This window comes from Dipodomys ordii, unplaced genomic scaffold (genome assembly GCF_000151885.1).
Source record: "Dipodomys ordii isolate 6190 unplaced genomic scaffold, Dord_2.0 Scaffold23, whole genome shotgun sequence".
In the NCBI taxonomy this organism is placed as follows: domain Eukaryota; kingdom Metazoa; phylum Chordata; class Mammalia; order Rodentia; family Heteromyidae; genus Dipodomys; species Dipodomys ordii.
In genome coordinates, this window is record NW_012267239.1 from 9669955 (window position 1) to 9689672 (window position 19718).

At 51.5% G+C, this 19718-nt stretch overlaps 1 protein-coding gene across 1 annotated transcript in view; it reads left to right on the top strand.

Annotated features, from left to right (window-relative positions):
* Window positions 1-1515: 1515 nt before the first annotated feature.
* The window catches only part of Nos1 (nitric oxide synthase 1 (neuronal)), a 63758-nt gene continuing 45555 nt past the window's right edge, over window positions 1516-19718 (top strand). Inside the window, exons 1-2 of the mRNA XM_013014319.1 lie at window positions 1516-2226; window positions 12774-12900. Coding sequence (XP_012869773.1) covers window positions 1523-2226; window positions 12774-12900 — 831 coding nt within the window. The 5' untranslated portion in view covers window positions 1516-1522. The remainder of the gene's footprint in view (window positions 2227-12773; window positions 12901-19718) is intronic.

A 19718-nucleotide genomic window follows, 5' to 3' on the forward strand; every position in this document is an offset into this window, starting at 1 on the left:
ACCATGCTTGGCCCCTGATCATTTTTAGATGGTCAGTGGAACGCAGACATCTCCCAGAGTTTTGCCTGGACCCATCTCTTTGGTGTTAAACATTTGGCATGTAGTTCAGGCTTTGGACCTGTCGACCCCCATCCCGGGGTCTGGAACAAGGGGCATCGTTGTTCTCCCAGGGGGTTTGCTTTGTGGGGGCCAGAGGGGGCACCCAGGATGGAGAACCCAGAGATGATTTGTGCCAGCTGAAGCTTCTGAGCTGCGAATGGAAACTGCGAAACCCAGGAGACTTTGACAAGCTGGCGTATTGAGGAGAGTCCTTGTGATTCTGTCATTTGGTCTCTGGGCCTGCTATCCTCCGCTTCCCCTGGGGGCCTGGAGAGGCTGAGTGATAACTGAGCTGGTGACTCCGGGCGATGCTCGGAAGAGATAAGAAAGGACTTGTGATTCTGTCATTTTGTTTCTGAGGCTGGCTGGCCATGGTTTCCTGGCAAGAAGTACCCCCCCTCCTCCCCTCCCCCCCTCCTTCCCTCCTCCCCCTACCCCAGCCCCCACGCTTGGGTCTCTTGGGGCCTTGATCCTGGAGACACATAGAGATGCTGCTGGGCTGTGTGTGTTCTCTCGCAAAGGCCGATGCCTCCTTCCGGAAGATGGATCTCATTTCTGCACTGGCTTGAAATCTCCCGAGTGTTCAGCGTGTATCTGTTCTAGGCCGTTTTCTATCCTAGTTTTATTTGGGGGGGAGGAGCAGGGGTTTGAACCCATGGCTTCACACTTGCTAGGCAGACACGGTATTGAGCCACATCCCTTTTTGCTTTTTTTTTTTTTTTCAAATAGGGTCATGCACTTTAGCCTGGAGCCAGTCTTGGACCCCGATCCTCCTATTCACACTTTTCCCACAGAGTTGGAGTACAGGCCTGCGTCACAATACCCGGCTTGTTTTTGTTGCTGTTGTTGTTGTTTTGAGGGGGGAGGGAATAGAGTCTCCCTGCTCGCCCCAGGCACCTCAAACTGCCTTACTTTATCACTGCCTCCCTCTGTCCTAACTGTGACAGGAATATGAAGCACTCCGTTTGGGTCTTTTTTTATTTTTTTTCCTTCTGTTCTCACCTCTTCCCCTGTGTCCTTCTCTTCAGCTCCAGAAGCCGTGGCTCTCATATGCATCCAAACAGCCGTGACCAAACTGCCCAGAGACTAATCCACGTCTACCATGCGTCACTTCTAGACGCGTCCGTCCCACGTTGATCCTCCCCCATCTGCCTGACCTGTTGCTTAGGGACAGGTCCCCAGACTTCTCCTGACAGCTGCCCGGCGGCCATCGCTTCCTTTGAGCACTGGCGAGGAGGGAGATGCGTGTCATGATGCCACCGATGACGCCTTGTCCACGTCACGGGCGGAGAGCATAGAGCCCGGGCAGCCTGTGCGGGCCAGCTCTCGTGTCCACGGAGCCGGAGCCCCGCTGTCCTTGCGGAAGCCTCCTGGTCTGGACAGGCTGTGGGGCGTGCACCCCGCACTCCCGGGCACGGACACCATGGAAGAGCCGGTGTTCGGCGTCCAGCAGATCCAGCCCAACGTCATCTCGGTGCGCCTCTTCAAGCGCAAAGTGGGGGGCCTGGGGTTCCTGGTGAAGGAGCGCGTCAGCAAGCCCCCCGTCATCATCTCCGATCTCATCCGTGGAGGAGCCGCGGAGCAGAGCGGCTTGATCCAGGCCGGGGATATCATCCTGGCCGTCAACGGCCGCCCCTTGGTGGACCTGAGCTACGACAGCGCCCTGGAGGTGCTCAGGGGCATCGCCTCCGAGACCCACGTGGTCCTCATCCTGAGAGGCCCTGAGGGCTTCACCACCCACCTGGAGACCACCTTCACCGGGGATGGGACCCCCAAGACCATCCGTGTGACCCAGCCTCTGGGCCCCTCTGCCAAAGCTGCCGATCCAGCTCCCCAGCCGTCGGGGAGCAGGGAGCAGGGGCTGGCGGCGGCGGCCAGGGCTGGCGGGAGCGGCCCTCAGCGGGCCCAGGACAACGGGCAGGAGGCGGGCCCGTGTGCCCAGGCCAATGGCCTGGCCCTGGACAAGAAAAGCCCTGACACAGGCCTCCTCAGAGACCACGAGGAGAACAGCGAACTGCTCAGAGAGATTGAGCCGGTGTTGAACCTTCTCACCACGGGCGGGAAAGTGGCTAACCGAGGGGGACCCCCCAAGACAGAGACGAAGGACACAGGAGTGCAGGTGGACAGGTAAGCTGCCCCTGTGTGTACTGTGCACACGCGTGTGCCCCCCGCCCAGACACCAGCCTGAGCTGTCTCACACCCCTACCACACCCGTCCCTGCTGCCCGCCCAGTCCCCTGAACTCAACATCCACATCGCAAAAGGCGAGAGGGACAGCCGCTGGCCCCAAGCTGTGGCAGGAAGACCCAAAGCTAAGGGATGGCCATAGCCAGTGGGGGGGGGGAATAACATGGCTTCCTGCCTTTCTCTATGTGACCCCCGCCCCAGTCAGGACTCCTAGAATGGAAAGATCCGAGCCCTGGCCAGCCTCAGCCTCCACTTCCCCCTCCACCCCTGTCTCAGCCTCTGTCTCAGCCGCTTTCTCTGCCCCACAGCCAGACAAAGGCAGAGGAGGCTCCCCGGGCAGGAAAGGGAATCGAGGCACAGACGCAGTCCCAGCTCCCCCAAATCAAGTCATGCCGAGATTACATAGATGCAGGAGCTTACATGTCAGGCTGCAGCCTGCTCTTGTCTAGCAGACCAGCACCTTCTGCCTCTGATGACATGCTGGGCCGGGCCGGGTCTCCTGGGTGGGGATCAGTAGTGGGGCTGGGGGGGGGTCAAGACAGAGAGGGGGTGCAGTTTCTCTCTGTTCTTTCCTCCCACTCTTAGACACCCCCTCCATGGCCTGAAGGGGCTGGATGTGCCCAGAGGGAGACTCCCCGTTTGGGACCACTGAGAAACCCAGGGGACCCCTCTCCCAAAGAACCCCTCAGTGCCCCAGGAATATTGAAGATCCCTGGGGCGCTTCCCTCCCTGTGCACGTGTTCATTTCACAAGTGCTCAGGGAGGACCTACTGTGTGCTTTACAAGGAGGACCTACTGTGTGCTTTAGGCTCTGAGGGTGGAGCTTCATCTCATCTATGGGAAGTGGGGGGCGCTCTTGGGCTGCGGGGGTCACTTGCAAGCATAGTAAGAGGGTCTCAGTTGGAGGCTGGCCTGGGGTAGAACACAGGACCCTAACCAGAGAAATAAAACATATATCTGTAAGGCATGGAGGTAGGCTACGGTGATAGTGCAAGAGCAAGCGCTAGGCTATGAGTTCAAACCCCAATATCATAAAAAAAGAGAAAAGAACCTTCCCAGAGTTTGTGTATTTTTTTCATCCATTCCACGTTCTAACTATAAAACAAAGGAGACACCATGTAGTAACTTGCCCTGGGACATATCAGCTGGAGCCGGGGTGACCCCAGTCTTAGGTTAGATGTCTGCACCCCTCCACATAGCATTGATGCCCACCCGGGACTGTCAGCTACCAAAGACACAAGAGTCTCAATGTGGTCATATACAAGCAGCAGTGTTTCCCTGGCTACACAGCTCCTAGTGCGACAGTAGGGCTATCTTTCCTTGTGTGTGTGTGTGTGTGTGTGTGTGTGTGTGTGTGTATAAAACCACATTTTAAAGCTGTCTTTCTATGTGAGATGTAGCCGGAGGGTGTCAGCTCAGAGCCAGAATGCAGGTTGTGTGGTTGTGCAGCCCTTTCCTCCCGGTCTAGACTTTGGGGGTAAGGGTGGGGTGGGGTGAGCTCTGTGTCCTCGATGCTGGTGGTTGGCCACAAGGAGGCCTTCTAAGCATGGGGCCAACGTCCAGGACGCCCCTGCCAGTCTGGGAGTTCTGGGGGGGTTGGACTGCTTCACAGCCCCACCTCACCCCTGCTCTTGCTCTCATTCGCCTCCTGCTCCTCATGGCCACCTTGGGCAAAGGGAGCCATTGCGTGGAGGAGAAGCAACAGTCACCCAGAAACGGTCTGTCTGTCCATCCTCCAGTCCTGGAGGAAGCTGGCAGACCGGGGTTCTGCTTTGGGAACTGTCACTTTAAAATGCTGTATTGAGGAGAATATCCAGGTTACTCAGCTCACCGCCCTGAGGGAGGCTTTAAGGAGGCCAAGGCCAAAGTCCCCAGTCCAGTCCAGCGTCCATCTGTATTAGCAGGTCAGCCCCACCCTACACACACACACACACACACACACACCACACACACACACACACACACACACCACACACACGCACACACCACACACACACACACACACACACACACACACACACACCACACACACACACCACACACACACACCACACACACACACACATACACACACACACACACGCACACACACACACACCACACACACACACACACACATACACACACCACTCACGCAGTTCCTTCACTGTAATTATTTTGTGTACATGTACGTGGTCCTGTGGCTTGAACTCAGGGCTTTGAACATGCCAGAGCAGCACTCCACCACTTAAGCCACACCTGCAGCCCTTTCATTTGGATTTCATTTTTGAGATAGGGTCTATGCAGGGGCTGGCCTCAAATTCTGGATCCTCCTACCTCTGCCTCCTGGGCAGCTGGGATTGCAGGTGTGTGCCACCATACACGGTTGTGACAAGTTATTTCTAACTCTGTTCCTTTGAGCAGCTCCCTTTTGTTCTCATAGTTCCAGAGGTCTTGAGTCTGAAGTGTGGCTGGCTGGTCTGGGATTCCACCAGGGTATCAGTGAGCAGTTTCTTTCCTAGAATCTCCGTTGCCTGGCCTTCCCTAGCTTCCAGAGCCCCAGTCTTAGCATTCTGTAGCGTGTGGCCTGTTTCTTCCATCCTCATGCCTAGGACTGGCTTCAGTGTCTCTGACCCGTCTCTCATAGTCAAATTATCCCCTGTGCCTCGTAGGGGCACGGGACTGTACCCAGGGCCACTAGGATCATCCAGGTCCACCTGCCACTCAGGATTTCAAACTTCCCACCACATCTGTAAAGTAACCTTGGAGTATTAGAACAAAATCCCTACGGCTGGCTACTTTATAAAGAAGTGCTGTTTCTTTAGCTCACAGTTCTGGAAGCTCAAGGGAAGGCACTGGAATTAGCCCTGCTCTGTTGTGGACATCCAGGTAGATGACATGGCACAGCAGGAAGCCTGAGTGAGGTGAGGTCCAGCCCTCCATTTCCAACATCTCCATTGTGAGAGGACCAGGTGAGAGCCACCTAAATCCTCTCCAAGGTGAGGCCTTCCATGACCTGGCCCCGCCCCCTAAGGCCCTGAGCACCTGCCTGGCCCCGCCCCCTTTGGTCCTGAGCTCCTGCCTGGCTCCACCCCCTAAGGCCCTGAGCACCTGCCTGGCCCCACCCCCTAAGGCCCTGAGCACCTGCCTGGCCCCGCCCCCTAAGGCCCTGAGCTTCCTCTGGCCCTGCCCTCCTTAAAGGTCCTGCAACACAAGAACCCTCATGGGACACTACATCTGAGCCATAGGTCCAAGTTCAGGTTTTTGGAGGCCACAGCCCAGCCTCCTCCCCCATCCACCTGGCTCTGTGACACAGTTGTGAGCAGGTCCTATGTTGACACATGCTCTCCTCGTCCCCATGGCTGAGGCCACACAGGATGGAGTCCAGTGACCATGTCCTGTCTCCAGCCCCCTATTCCTCACCTATTTCAGGAAAGCCCTTCACCTCTCTGGGTCTCAGTTTCTCTTTCTGTAAAAACAACATGTGGATCAGATGAGTCCTGAGAGATTCACGTCAGCAGTGGGCAGGCCCCCAAGAGCTCCTCCCCACTCCATCCAAAGTCTCTGGTCCTTGACCCCCCCACACCTCCCCAGCTTGAACCTACTTTAGGTCAAAGATCATGGCCTGGAGGTGAAACTGCTCCTCCCCCCTCCCCCCCCACAGCTCTCTGAGTCTCATGTAGCTGCAAACTTGACAGATCTGTGTGATGTAGAGAAATCAAGAGCTTTCTCATAAAATCTGGCTTCTCACCTCTCAAAAATGCATCTATAGTCAATCCCCAGTATCCCTAAGAGAGGGACAGTTTCCAGGACCCCCTTAGATACTAAAATCTGTGGATGCTCCAGTGCCATTAATGAAATGGTGTAGGTTTTTGCCTAGAAGCTACAAACATTCTCCCATCTACTTTCTACCATCTCTCCATTACTAATGATACCTAACGTAATGGAAATGCTTTGTAAATAGTTATTCTGTTGTATTGTTGAGGGGATAATAGCAAGGGGAAAAAGCTTTACATATTCAGTACAGATATCATTTGTTGGTTGTTTTTTTTTCTGAAGCTTTTTCAACCCACAGAGAGTTGAATCCGGAGGACCAACTTAACTGTATATTGGAAAACCTATGAATGCACTACTTGCTGGCAAAGTGCCAGCAGTAGGGGCCAGGAAGGGGCTGGGTAATCTCTCCAGTTCCCCAGCATCCAAACCCAACCCTCCTAACCATTATCTTCACTAGCCTGAGCTCTGATGGCATGTTTTTGAGAACCCTGTCCACTTTGGTGATATTGGTAATGAACTGCCAAGCCAGGCATGGTGGCTTATGATTGTGATCCCAGCTAACTCAGGAAGAAGTAGGACACTAACGATCTGAGACTGTTCCTGGGCAAAACATTGTGAGCTTCTATCAAAAAAATAAAATAAAACTAAAGCAACAAAGGGCCAGGGCCAGGGCTCACAGGGTAGAGTGCTCACCTAGCAAGCGTGAAACCCTGAGCTCAAAACCCAAATATTAACCAGGTGCCAGTGGCTCACTTTTGTAACCCTAGCTTCTCAGAAGGCTGAGATCTGAGGATCGCAGATCAAAGCCAGCCTGGGCATGAAAGTCTGTGAGGCTCTTTATCTCTAGTTAATCACCAAAATGCCACAAGTGGAGCTGTGGATCAAGTGGTAGGATGCCAGCCTTGAGTAAAAAAAAAAAAAAAAAGGACAGTGCCCAGGCCCTGAGTTCAAGCCCCAGGACTGGCACACACACAAAGTACTGGCAAAATAAAATAATAGTGAAGAACAGTAACAGTGTCTGAGCTCGAGGGCCCTTAACCCCCTGCTTGGTGCCAATGTTTGCAGAACCCCTGATCCCCAAAACAGACTTTTGGGGGGTAGGGAATAAACAAGAATAACAAAGCAGGTATGTTATATGCATCTATAGAAATGTCCGTAATAACCACCCAGTACAATTTAATACATGCAAAAAAAAGCAGAAAAAAAGAGTTTTCTACTTATGAAGACCATCTGCTGCTTCTTTTCTCAAGGAGAAAACCTTCACCCCTCATCCCCTCATCCACAGCCCCCAGTCTTTCTGCTGTAACTCAGCCCTCCACTTCGAGAACAGGTAGATACAGAAGCCAAAGGACCATTGGCGGGTAGAGGGCAAGGAGGAGCGGGAGTCAGAGAGAGCGTGGTGCCCACTGGAAGTGTGGGCAGGACTTCCTGCCAGGGCCAGCTGCTCCTTGGCCGTCCTGGCTGGGCCTAGGCAGGCAGTCGCCCCCGCCTGTCTGTGTGCCAGGCCCACTTGCTCCCTACTGGGTCTTCAGAGCTGGCAAATGGGCATCGCTGCACCCCCTCACCCACATGTGGGCTTCCTATGAAGTCAAGCCCAGGATCTCAGCCCTTTTGTACAAGACACCACAGGGCCTGGCTGCTGAGAAGTCAATGGGAGGAGGGGAGACCTGGCAAGGGTTCTGCAAAGGACAAGATGCCACTCCAGCCCTTGGCTTGTGTCTTGGGTCTGATCATCCAAAGGGCTGTAGTTAGTTTAGCTCTTGCCAAGAAGGCTAGGAAATGTGTGCCAGGCGGAAGGCAAATCTGCACACCTGGCCCGGGAGACATAATAGTGGAGGGGGGGATGTGAGAGGAGGTGACACAGGAGCCACTTAGTGAAGGCAAATCCCTCGAGTGCCTCTGAGACCAGGAGACAAGGAGTAAACCGTCTTTGCAGACCTGTGGGTGGTGGAGGGGGTTAGTCGTAGAACAGGGACAGGGAGGAATAGGAAGCATGAGGTTATGGTGCTACATCCCAAGGAAGGAAGGGTCCAACTGCATGGTGTCCACAGACAATTTTGGTTGTCAGCATTAGAAGGGAGGTTGTCACTGGCAATGAGTGTGGAAAGGCCTGGGTAGTGCTTAGCATCCCATAATAGGGCCTAAAATGTTTGTAGTGATGTTTAGCATCCCACCGTACACAGGGCCTAAGATGTTTGTAGTAATGCTTAGGATGGAAGATGTCTGTAGTATGCTTAGCATCCTACAATACACAGGGCCTAAGATATCTGTAGTGATGCTTAGCATCCCATAATATGCAGGGCCTAAGATGTCATAGTGATGCTTAGCATCCCCAAATACACAGGGCCTAAGATGTTTGTAACGATGCTTAGTATCACAGAATACACAGGGCATAAGGTGTCCATAGTGATGCTTAGTATCCCACAATACATAAGACCTAAGATGTGTGTAGTGATGCTTAGCATCTCATAATATGCAGGATGTAAGATGTCTATAGTGATGCTTAGCATCCCATAATACACAGGGCCTAAGATGTCTGTAGTATGCTTGGCATCCCACAGGGCCTACGGTATCTGTAGAGATACTTAGCATCCCATAATATACAGGGCCTAAGATGTCATAGTGATGCTTACCATCTCACAATGCCCAGGACCTCAGGTATCCATAGTGATGCTTAGCAGCCCACAGTACACAGAGCCTACAATGTCCATAGTGATGCTCAGCATCCCATAATACCCAGGAGCTAAGACATCTGCAGTGATGTTCAGCATCCCATAATATCTCATAACACGCAGGGCCTATGACATCTGTAGTGGTGCAGCTTGGAGTCTTATCTCACTGGGGTGAACCGGGGTGGGATCCAGGAGCATGAGGAGCCGTGGAGGAAAGTGACAGCTGATTACTAGGTCATTCAGAAGTTTCCAGAAGCCCAATCCATCTCATTGGGTGAGGTCCTTGTCATTTTGGGATTTTTTAAATAAAGAAATGATCAGATAATTGCCAACATTGCATTAACCAGAGGAATACCGTCAATTCGTTAGCTTTTATTCCTCGAAAATATCCAATACTCAAGTTTAAGATTCCTCGTGAGTATACAGCTCCCCGAGGGGGGGGGGGCCCACTCCAGCCAGCGATTTTCTCCTAAGAGCCCCCTGAGAAAGACACGCCGCATTTTCAGGCTTCCTCCTCTGCTCACTCCTCACTCTGGGCTTCAGTCTCCTTTGTTGTAAATGGAGGTAGACGTAGCTTGTGTTTAATTAGTGCGACTGTGTGTTAGGCATTTTCCATGCCCGACCTTATTTAGTTCCCAGCAGAGATAGAGATGGAGGCTTAAGTGGGCTTTGACGGATGAGTAGGAGTTGGTTCTCAGCAGGGGGAAACAAAAGTCCATCCAGGGAAGGGTAGGAGGCAGGCACTGGGTTCCTCAGGAAGAGAGGCAGGTGGAGGGTCAGAAGAGAAGCCAAGAATCTCCACATTCACCAGCTCTAGGACCAAGGGTTGTCAGCTTCCACAGGGCTCAAGATGTCACCCTGTGTATCTACATTTCCCAGGGCAGCCACAAGCACACATGACTCTTTACATGCAAATTAATCAAAGTGAAATTTCAAATTCAGTCGCTCAGGACAACACCCCTGTCTCAAGTGCTTCGTGGCCACCAGGTGCCTAGTGGCCGCAGACTTGAGCCATTTCCATCATGGCAGATGATTCTGCCAGACGGCATCAACCAAGAGGAGGCGTCCTGGTTCTGCCGTGTGCTGCGGGACTCACGTTGCGTGTGTGCCCAAGGCTGAATGCTGCAAAGCTGTACTTGGCCGCCAAGCTTTACTAAGCCTTAAAAGCACTGCTAGGCCTCAAAGCATTGTAGGCCCAGAAAACATTGCTTGGCCGCGAAGTACGCTAGGCCATAAAGCACACCAGGCCGTAAAGCATGTGAGGCCGCAAAGCAAGCTATGCTGTTCCTGAAAATCCTGGCACCGGTAAATCCCAGGCGACCAGCTTTTCCCCTCAGACCTGCTTGTCTCTGACAGACCGAGGGTCTGGAGTCTGATGAAGCCCCCTTCTGATTTGCTCCTGAGGAGATGAAAGCAAAGCAACACAACCTCCATGCTTCCTGTGGTCCCTTATTTACAATATTCTTTTCCTGCTACTCAGGCACCACCCTAAAATAAGTTTGTGTTGGCTAAAACACTCCAATGGCATCATTTATACACAGGCGTTTGTGGCTTAAAAGAAAATGACGCTAAAAGAAGCCCGCTTTCCTGCCAGTTCACACAGGTTCCAGAAATCACCTCTGGGAAGCTCACCCTGTAATTTTTTTTGTAAACAAACTTTCTGAGAAGTTCTTGCTCTGGAGCCTCTGGCCTAAAAGGAACCTCTTCACTAGTTTTGCTTGTCTGTACTTTTCAACAAAGTAAGAACAGGGAGTTAAGTACCAGTCAGACCTAGTTTCAAATCCCAGCTTGAGCCAACTGCCGTGATGTATGCCTATAATCCTGGCTACTCAGAGGCAAAGGAGTAGGAGGGTCATGGTCCAAGTCTTATCTAGACATGAGAAGAAAGCACAAAGATATTAACCAAAGCAGAAGGGCTGGCTCAAGTAATGGAGCTCTCGCCTCACAAGCTCAAGTCCCTGAATTCAGAATAATTTCAGCTTGGCTTAGTTTTCTCATCTGTTAACTGAGCTGTTGATGTCTATTGAGATTAGAATAAATGAGTTCTGTGCAAGTCCTTGGGGCTTGGTACCAATGCCCACGTACATTGACCTTCTCCTCTTCTGCCCATCCCCACCCACGATCATGAGACAAGTTGGGGTCGGGAGTTTCAGAGCTGCAGCGGAGCTGAGGGACACTGTGAGAGAACAGCTTTCTCTCCAGACATCTCCTGTGTTAATCACCGCGTAGGTAAACCGTGGACTGGGGAAATGTCTGCAATCAAGAGGCACTCTGGGTATATTTTGGTGCCATTTGGAAGAGGGCAAAACAGAATGTTCTCCCTGATAAAGGCAAACCTCTCCAAGAAGAAGCGCGAAAGTGGCCGTGACATGGATTACTGGGACGATGTGATACCCGAGGGAGGGGTCTGGCTGGTCCCAGCTGAGCAGCTGGAGGGCCATGCACTCTAATCTGGGGCCCCAGCTTCTGTGTCATCTCAGGTGACTGTCCATGCATCAACCTCAAGGACAGAGGATCCCCCCCAAAGCTGGGGATGTAGGACAGAGGGCTACACAAGGGACAGACCCAATGCCTGCGATCAGACCCAAGCTGGACCACAGGGCAAGGTGCAGCGCCTAAAGTCAGGAACCTGATGTCACAGGAAAGTAGACCTGGATGGGACAGGGGTAACACAAGGCTGGCGAACCATCTGGTCCTGTCTCCATCCCAGAGAACAGCCAGCCTGTGCCATCTCACTGAGATGCCTTTGTCCTAGGCCTGTTAGAGGTCAAAGGCATGGAGCCAAGATAGCTTAATGAGGGAGAAATCCGGCTCCAAAGCCAGGCATGGTGGTGCATACCTATAATCTCAGGAGGCTGAGGTAGGAGCATTTGAGGGGAGGGAGGGGAGGAAGAAGAGCCAGGTGCTAGTGGCTCACGCCTGTCATCCTAGCTTCTCAGGAGGCTGAGATCTGAGGATCACAGTTTGAAGCCAGCCCAGGCAGGAAAGCTCATGAGACTCTTGTCTTTGATTAAATCACAAAAAAGCTGGAAGTGGTGCTGTGGCTCAAGTGGTAGAGCGCTAGCCTTGAGCAAAAGGAGCTCAGGGACAGTGCCCAGGCCCAGAGTTCAAGGCCCCAGGACCAGCAAAAAGAAAAAAGGGATGAAAGAATGAAGACAAGGAGAGGGAAAAAGGGAGGGGGAAAGAGTGGAAGAGAGAAGAGAAAGTGAGGGAAAGAAAGTTCATTTACAGATAAGGCACTGTTAAGTGTTTTTGATTATACCCTTTTTTAAAAAACATTTTAAAAAGGCTTTAGAGTCAAAAACAAGTTTAGCTGTGTGTAAGCTCATGACTGAACGAACCTCTTTGATCTGTTTCCTCCTGGTGATGGCGATTGTGATGATGATGGTGATGAAGATGTTCATAATGGTCACTGGTGATGATAGGGATTCTCGAAATGATAGTGGTGGTGACAATGGCGATGATGCTGGTGGTGGTGGTGGTAATGACGATGGTGATGTCCGTAGTTATAATGATGACACTGATGGTGCACTTACATTATTTATAACTGTGATTAGCCATCATTGTCACGAAGTTTAAATGAACTAAGAAGCACTAGTGCCTGGCATGCAGTAAGCGCTTAGTAAGTGCTGGCTATGGTCACGGATCACGTGGTTATGCTGAATGTTATTCTCCCAGTACTCACAGAACCGTTGTTTATCCTGGATTTGTGTCCAAAGCAAGCCCAAGCCTTGGTTGGAATGGTCTGTGTCCCCAGCCCACCTCCTACCTCTTCCACCATTAAGTGGCATTCTGTAGACAGGCCTCCCTGGTTCCCAGGGCTGTGAAGTTGCGGGGTTGGGGGGGGGGCTGTCTGGGAGAAAAAAAAAAGTAAAGTCCAGCACGTGATCATGGAACCCCTTTTCCCCCATGTCACCTGGGCTTCTTTATAAGAAGGTGCCCAGAGCTCACTGGCTCCACCTAAAGGCACACCAGGGAAAAGCAGAAATTCTGCACAGATTCAGAACCACAAAATCCCATGTGGCCCCCTCCTCTAACCTGGCCCCCCCTTACCTTTCAGAGATCTGGACAGCAAGGCACACCGAGCTCTGCCCCTTGGCGGGGAGAATGACCGAGTCTTCACTGACCTGTGGGGGAAGGGCAGCGTGCCCGTCGTCCTCAACAACCCGTATTCAGAGAAGGAGCAGGTAAGTTGGGGACACTGGCCTGGCACCTATGCTCTCTTGCCTGCCTGAGCCCTGCAGGTAGGTGGGAAGCGGGGGTGGGGGTGGGGAGGGGAAGGAGAGAGGCGGATCTCCAGCCAAGCCGAGGTAGAAGCCAGGCTCCATGGCCTCAGAGCTCGGAGATGGGCCAGGAGGGCTGATCCTAGGATGAGAACTGGCTTTGTTCCTCGGTTTGTTTTGTTTGGATTTGCTTGTGACACTTGCCATGTTTCAAATTTCAGATCTGTTTGAATGTGGTTCCAAATTTGAAAGGGATCAGAGGCACAAAACTTGCTTTTCTTTCCCCCAAAGCTGGCAATATTTAGTTTTTTTGCCTGTACTTTTAGCAATATGCATACACAGACAAATTACCCATGCATTATTTTCCTATTTTTATACAAATGAGAGCAGAGTTCATACCTTTCTTGCTCATGTATCAACATAGCTAGGAAATAAGTCTCTTTAGTGGATAGAGAGGATTTTGGTTCTTTTCACGGCTACATAATATTCCATTGTGCATCTATACCATTGTGTGCTCCCATGTCATATCCAGTGATTGGGCCATTGCTACCATTTTGTTGTATGCTATGGTGTGTGGGACAGTGTGCAGAAAACTCATTTGGTGCATGCTTGGGCTTATAAGTAGAATAAATTCCTACAGGTGGTAGTATTGTTAGAGATCGTGTACATTTGTGACTTGGGCACAGACTGCCCGATTGTACTGCACACGGGGTTGTTCCAATCCTACCATCTAAGTAGGAGACTGTTTCCCCACAGCCCCACCAACTCCATCTGTTACCAAATATTTTAGCCTTTGCCAATCCGCTGAAATGTGTGTTGACAGCTGAGTCGGTTTCCTCTTCCAGGAGTGGCTGGCTTTGGCTAGAGATCAGCAATGCCTTTTTTCCCCTGGCCTGGACAGGCCAGGCCAGAGCAATCCTAGGAGGTTCATGCATTTCCCATCCACCCTCTGCCTTCTAGCAGCAAAGCTGAGCCAGAGTGACCAATGGGAAGCTCCGGGAGGAGGGGCGTGGCCTGCTTCCTTTTCCCCATGTGGGGATAGTGACCAATGAGAAGTTCAGGAAGGAGGGGGTGTGGCTGGATTTTTTTTTTCACTGTGGGAGAGAGTGACCAATAGGGAGTTCAGGAAGGAAGAGGTGTAGCCCGCTTCCTTTCCTCTTGTGGGGATAGAGAGACCAAGGAGAAGCTCAGAAGGGAGGAGGTGTGGCTTGCTTCTGGGTAGTGACCAATAGGGAGTTCGGGAAGGAGGCGGCATGGCCTGCCTCCTTTTCACTGTACCCCTATCTTGGATGGCACCTTTCAGCCCTCATCTAATGAAGGACTTCAGACTTACACAGCTTAGGGGAGCAGGGCACAGTGAGACATGCCTGCCCTGTGGAGGGAATTGCTTTCCTTAGCTGTTCATGCCTGGCCAGGAAGAAAGAGCATGTGGAATCCCATGGTGATCAGACTCCTGACCCTGCTGCTTGACACCTAGGAATGTTTGGAAGAGCAAAATGAAAGCTTCTTGTAGTTTCTTCAGAAGTCAAGGCCACACTGGAGCTGGGAATGGAGCTTACTGGTAGAGCATGTGCATAGCATGTACAAGGCCCTGGTTCATTCCCCACTGGAAGCCAAAAAAAAAAAAAATCAATACCACACTGTGGGCAACAGGAGACTCAGGTCCATGAATAGTTTAGTAAGCTAAAATAGTTCAGAGTCCTTCACGGTTTCGGTCTTAACTGAAAATGAAGGGCTGTAGCCATAAACAAAGGAAGACAGAAAGAAGCAGCCTCTGACTGGACACCAGCTGTGCCCAGATCCACACCATGTCCGTTGTCATGTATTACATGGATGCTGTTGCCTTTCTTTTAAAGTTAGGATGGAAGTTAAATGTTTTTTTTTGTCTCTATGTATTTATTATAAATGGCAGGTAGTGAGAGATCACAAGGTTCCTGTGCTTCAGGAAAGATGAGACGGATTTCATTCTTTAGGGCCAGGCATGGTAGCACATACACGTAATCCCTGATCCTTCCAAGATGGACATGGGAGGATCGCCCTTTGTGACCCTTGTCTTTGACATTGCTTTGGGCTGTCATGGTGAGTGGGTTGAATCAGCCGTTGCTTCATCAGTCAGATCTCCATTTCTCAATCCCTTGGCTCCCACCACACATCTAGCCCCAGCGTAGAAGACCCTCATGGTCAATACACTTAGCAATAGGCCTTAAAGGGACAGGGACACAATGCTATGAGAAAACATCAGGGAAGATTTACCTTAAGAAGTGACTTTGGACCTGGGGTTTTGAAAATAATGTAGGAGTTAGCCCCGCATGAAGTGGAAGATGATGCTCTAACAGAAGGAAAGATGGTGGCTGACACCCTGAGTTCTTTTCTAAGGATCACCATTGATGTCTGGAATTGTCTTTTGTGCCGATACCACCTAAGGCAAAATTCCAACGGCCCTTTCTGCGATCACATAATACATCAAGTTCTGTCAGGATTTGAATCCGGCCCTCTACAGCCTCCCTTCTGAGATGCATCATTTGCTTTCACAAGGGAGAAGGGGTAAGCAGGGCTCTGCCCTGCTGGGGAATGGACATCTAATTGAGCACCCATCCCACGCTTAGTGATGCAGGACAGGGCCCAGGGCGGGGCACTGTTTCCACTGGGCCTCTCTCTCCACCTCCCTGGCCTTCTGAACAGCCTCTCTCCTCAGATGAGGACATCCGCTTCTCCCACAATGCTTTTCTCCCTGCGAAACATCCTCCCCACTCTTGCCTGGATGGGAGCTGGCATTTCATCACTCCGGGGACGCAGGGCTTCCCGGCTGCTTTCAAAATGTCAGATTCTGTTCACAAGCATCTCTGTCTTTCCAGGTGAGTTTTGAGCCTTGGTGCAGTCTCTGGTGGCTTCCACATTGCAAGCAGAGCCAGCTTGTTCACCCCACCCTGGAAGGGGGTCGGGACCCCCGTGTCCAGTGCCTGCCCTGGGAGACCTCAGTCAGCCCTGACTCATGCATGTTAATAATGTCAGGATGAAAATAGCAGGAGTGGCAGGATCGCCACACAGATAGGCAGCCCTTCCCAGCCCGGGCATCCCTGGCTCTCAGCACTGAGGCGGCCACCCCGAGCTCTGGGGCGGAGCCCAGAAGTGGCCTAACCTCGATCAGATGTGTCATTCGCACAGAGCTGAGCTTCCCCTTCCTAATAGGTGCTAACAGATTCAGGGAGGTGTGAGAGGATGCCAACCCTAACAAGAGTAGCTGATCTTTATCAGGCAGTGTCTGGGTACTGCACCCAGCACTCCAGATCCACAGGGCTCCCAACCTTAGTCCAACCAGTTACTGAACAGTGAACACTCCATATCCACAGATTCAACAAACCACATGGAGAGGACTCAAAACATTGCATCTGGCTGGGCGTTGGTGGTACACGCCTGTAATCCCAACTACTCACGAGACAAAATGGCATTTTTGAGGCTAGCCTGGGCAAAAAGTGAGTGAAGACCCTATCTTAAAAATATATAAAGGAGCCAGGAGCTGGTGGCTCCCACCTGTAATCTTAGCTACTCAAGAGGCTAAGATCATAGGATCATGTATCAAAGCCAGCCCAGGGAGAAAAGACGGAGAGACACATATTTCTAACTAATGAACAAAATCAGAAAACAGAAGTGTGGCTTAAGTGATACAGTGACAGCTTTGAGGGGGAAAAGCTAAGGAATGCACCCAGACCCGGAGTTCAAGACTCAGACCAGCACAAAAACCAATCAGTCAGACAGGGATCATGGCTCAGCAGTAAACTGCCTGCAATAATAGTACTATAATAATAGTAGTGAAAGCTGGGTGCCGGTGGCTCACGCCTGTAATCCTAGCTACTCAGGAGGCTGAGATCTGAGGATCATGGTTCAAAGCCAGCCTGGGCAGGAAAAATCAGTGAAACTTATCTCAAATAAACCACTAGAAAAACAGAAGTGGTGCTGTGGCTCAAGTGGTAGAGCACTGGCCTTGAGCTGAAGAGCTGATGGACAGCGCCCAGGCCCAGAGTTCAAGCCCCCACGACTGACAAAAAAAAAAAAAGTAGTAATAATAATGGCAATGATAATGATGGTAACTAAAGCAAAAAGGCCTAGGGGTGTGGCTAAAAGGGGCAGAATACATGCCTAGAGAGTTCAAACCCCAGCACCACCAAAAGCAAACAAAAATAGTGCAGGTATAATTGCCTTTGTTCCTTAGACAAGGGGTGAGCACCTATTTGCATAGCATTTGCATTTCATTAAGGACTAGCCACCATCTGCTGCTAGCTTAGACAGGAGGGTGAACCTGGGTCCTGTGAAAATACTGTTCCCGTTTAGTAGGCAGGGACCTGAGCACGCTTAGATGTTCATTTCATGGGGGTCCTGGAGCTAACCCTCCGTGGGTCCTGGGTACTGCCTATCCCCATGTTACAGCTGAAGAAACTGAGGCACAGAAGGTGGAGAGACTTGGCTCAGTAAGTGCTGTAGGTGGGATCTGAACTCAGACTCTGGACCCCCAGAGCTCTCCTGATAGATCCTGGCCACGCGGTGAGTCGGGACAAGGCTGTGACTCAGTGACTTGTGCCTGCTTGGACCAGGCTCCAGGATGGAACAGGGCACAGCATTAAGACCTCCCGTGGAAGGTCATGGTTCTGAGGGCTCAGCTCTGTGGCTGTGGTTTCACCTCTCAGACCTCCTGTCTCCTCACCTGAAAACGGGGTGCCATGAGAAAGCCGGTGAGCCATGGACAGGGCTGGCTTAGTCCAAGCCTGGCACCAAATAGCTATTTACTAAGCATTGCTCAAAAGAAAAGGAAGTTAAACATGACCACTCTCTTGGAATTATTATAGCCAAATGCTCAGCCTTTCATCAAAGATTTGCCTCAACTTCTAGAAACTTCTACTCCTGGGACAGGCTGCAGATGTGCCCACTCAGGCACCCATACGTCCCCCTCCCCCAATTCTAGTTTTCTCCCAAAGCATCCTCCGTGTCCCCCTTTTTCCAGAAAAGCAAGCCAGGGTGTCCTCTGGCAACAGGCCCTCTGCAAAGATGTTTTCCAGAGATTTCTGTGAGACAGAGCCTTCCCTGCTGAGGAGGTGGAGGTGGGGGTGGGGTACCAGCAGCACTGGGCTTCCCTGTACAGAGCCACCATCTGCTTGAAGACCCCTCATTTAATTGAGAATTCAGCCACCATTAGGGTGCCCTCAGGCCTCTAATCCTGGCTACTCAGAGAAGCCTGAGATCCCACAATCCAGGTTCAAAGCCAGCCAGGGCAGCAAAGCCCATGAGAATCTTAGCAGCAATTAAACCAGCAAAAACATGAAAGTTGGAGGTGCGTGGTTAGAGCTCCAGCCTTGAGTGGGAGGAAAAATTAAGCAACAAAGCCCAGGCCCTGAGTTCAAACCCCAGTACACACACACACACACACACACACACACACACACACACAACTCCTGCTGCTGCTGGGGGAGTGTGGGGCCAGGGTGGAGTCAGGAAATAGGGCCTGAATGGAAGGCGTGTAGCGGCGTGTAGATTGTGAGCTGTGACGGAATTTCCACGTATTTTGCTGTGTTTTGGGAGTGAGTATATTCAGCACAAGCCATCCCTCTCTCGGGACAATGATATCCTATTTTAGGGACCCAGACAGAGAAACTGCTCAATGTGCAACCTCACTCGGGATTCAAATCTTTTTCCCTGAAGCCTTCAGTCAGAGTGCTTTGTTTTTTTGTTTTAAATCTATATGTTTCCCCAACCCTCTCCAAACAGAGACTTAGAAGTCACGAGAGAGATGACCTCCTTTCTCTTCTGCCATTCCAAGGTGTTTAAAGGCAAAAGCTTGCATGATTTCAACATTCGCCCTTAAGCAAGCTAAGGCTCGTGAACAGATGCACCCAGAAACAAAGCAGGATCATGGGGGAAGAGAGAAGCCACGAGATAATTACAGGATTTGTGGTTTCGATTAATTTCTAGTGCACCTATCCATTCTACCTGGTCATGAGACTTGTGTTTAAAGCTGTCCGGTGAGATGTGACTACCTCATGGCCTGTGATCTTGGGACATCAACTCCCAGATCTGAACCTCACCAGCCCTTTTTTCCTAGCCCACACAGACTGCAAAACATATTGTCCAATTGGGGAGGTAAGGCAGGAAAAGCAAAGTAAGCGGACCAACCTTTCTAGCCGCCATGATTTGAATACAGCGCCTCTGACTCCCAGCCTCTCTAAGCAGCGATTTGTTAATTGCACGGGTGAGTGGGTTCCTGCTGCTTTGCAGGGCTGTGCTCCTGGACGCTGAGCTCATAACCGGGTTATGCTCGCTGGCACGGGGAGGTGGTACCCACAGGGTGGAGTAGCTTTGCCCAGGGCTGCAGGAAGGGCTTGGTGTGTGGCGTCTGGCCCCTGGTGTGTATGGCCCACTGCCCAGTTCAGCCCTGGTGCTTTGCCCTCATTTCAGAACCAGGCAGGCGGGGCAGGGAGCTGCGGGTCTCTCCTCCGCCCAGGCTGCAGCCCTGGGTTCGTTTGCCAGGGCTGCCTAACCAAGCTCCGCCATGCCCAGTGCCTTCCTTACACACTCCGTGTCTCATCGCAGAGACACAACGACAAAGTCAAAGTGTTGGCAGGGTGTTTCCTTCAGGCCCCAGGCCTCTGTCGGTGTGAGGAGACAGCCAACTTCATGGTGACGTGACCTGCCTCCTCCCGGCTTGCATGTCTGTCTCCAAAGTCCCTTTATTTTCTCTTGTTTACAAGGACGCCAGCTGTATTGGATGCAGGAGGGTCCTGCGCCCTCATTTT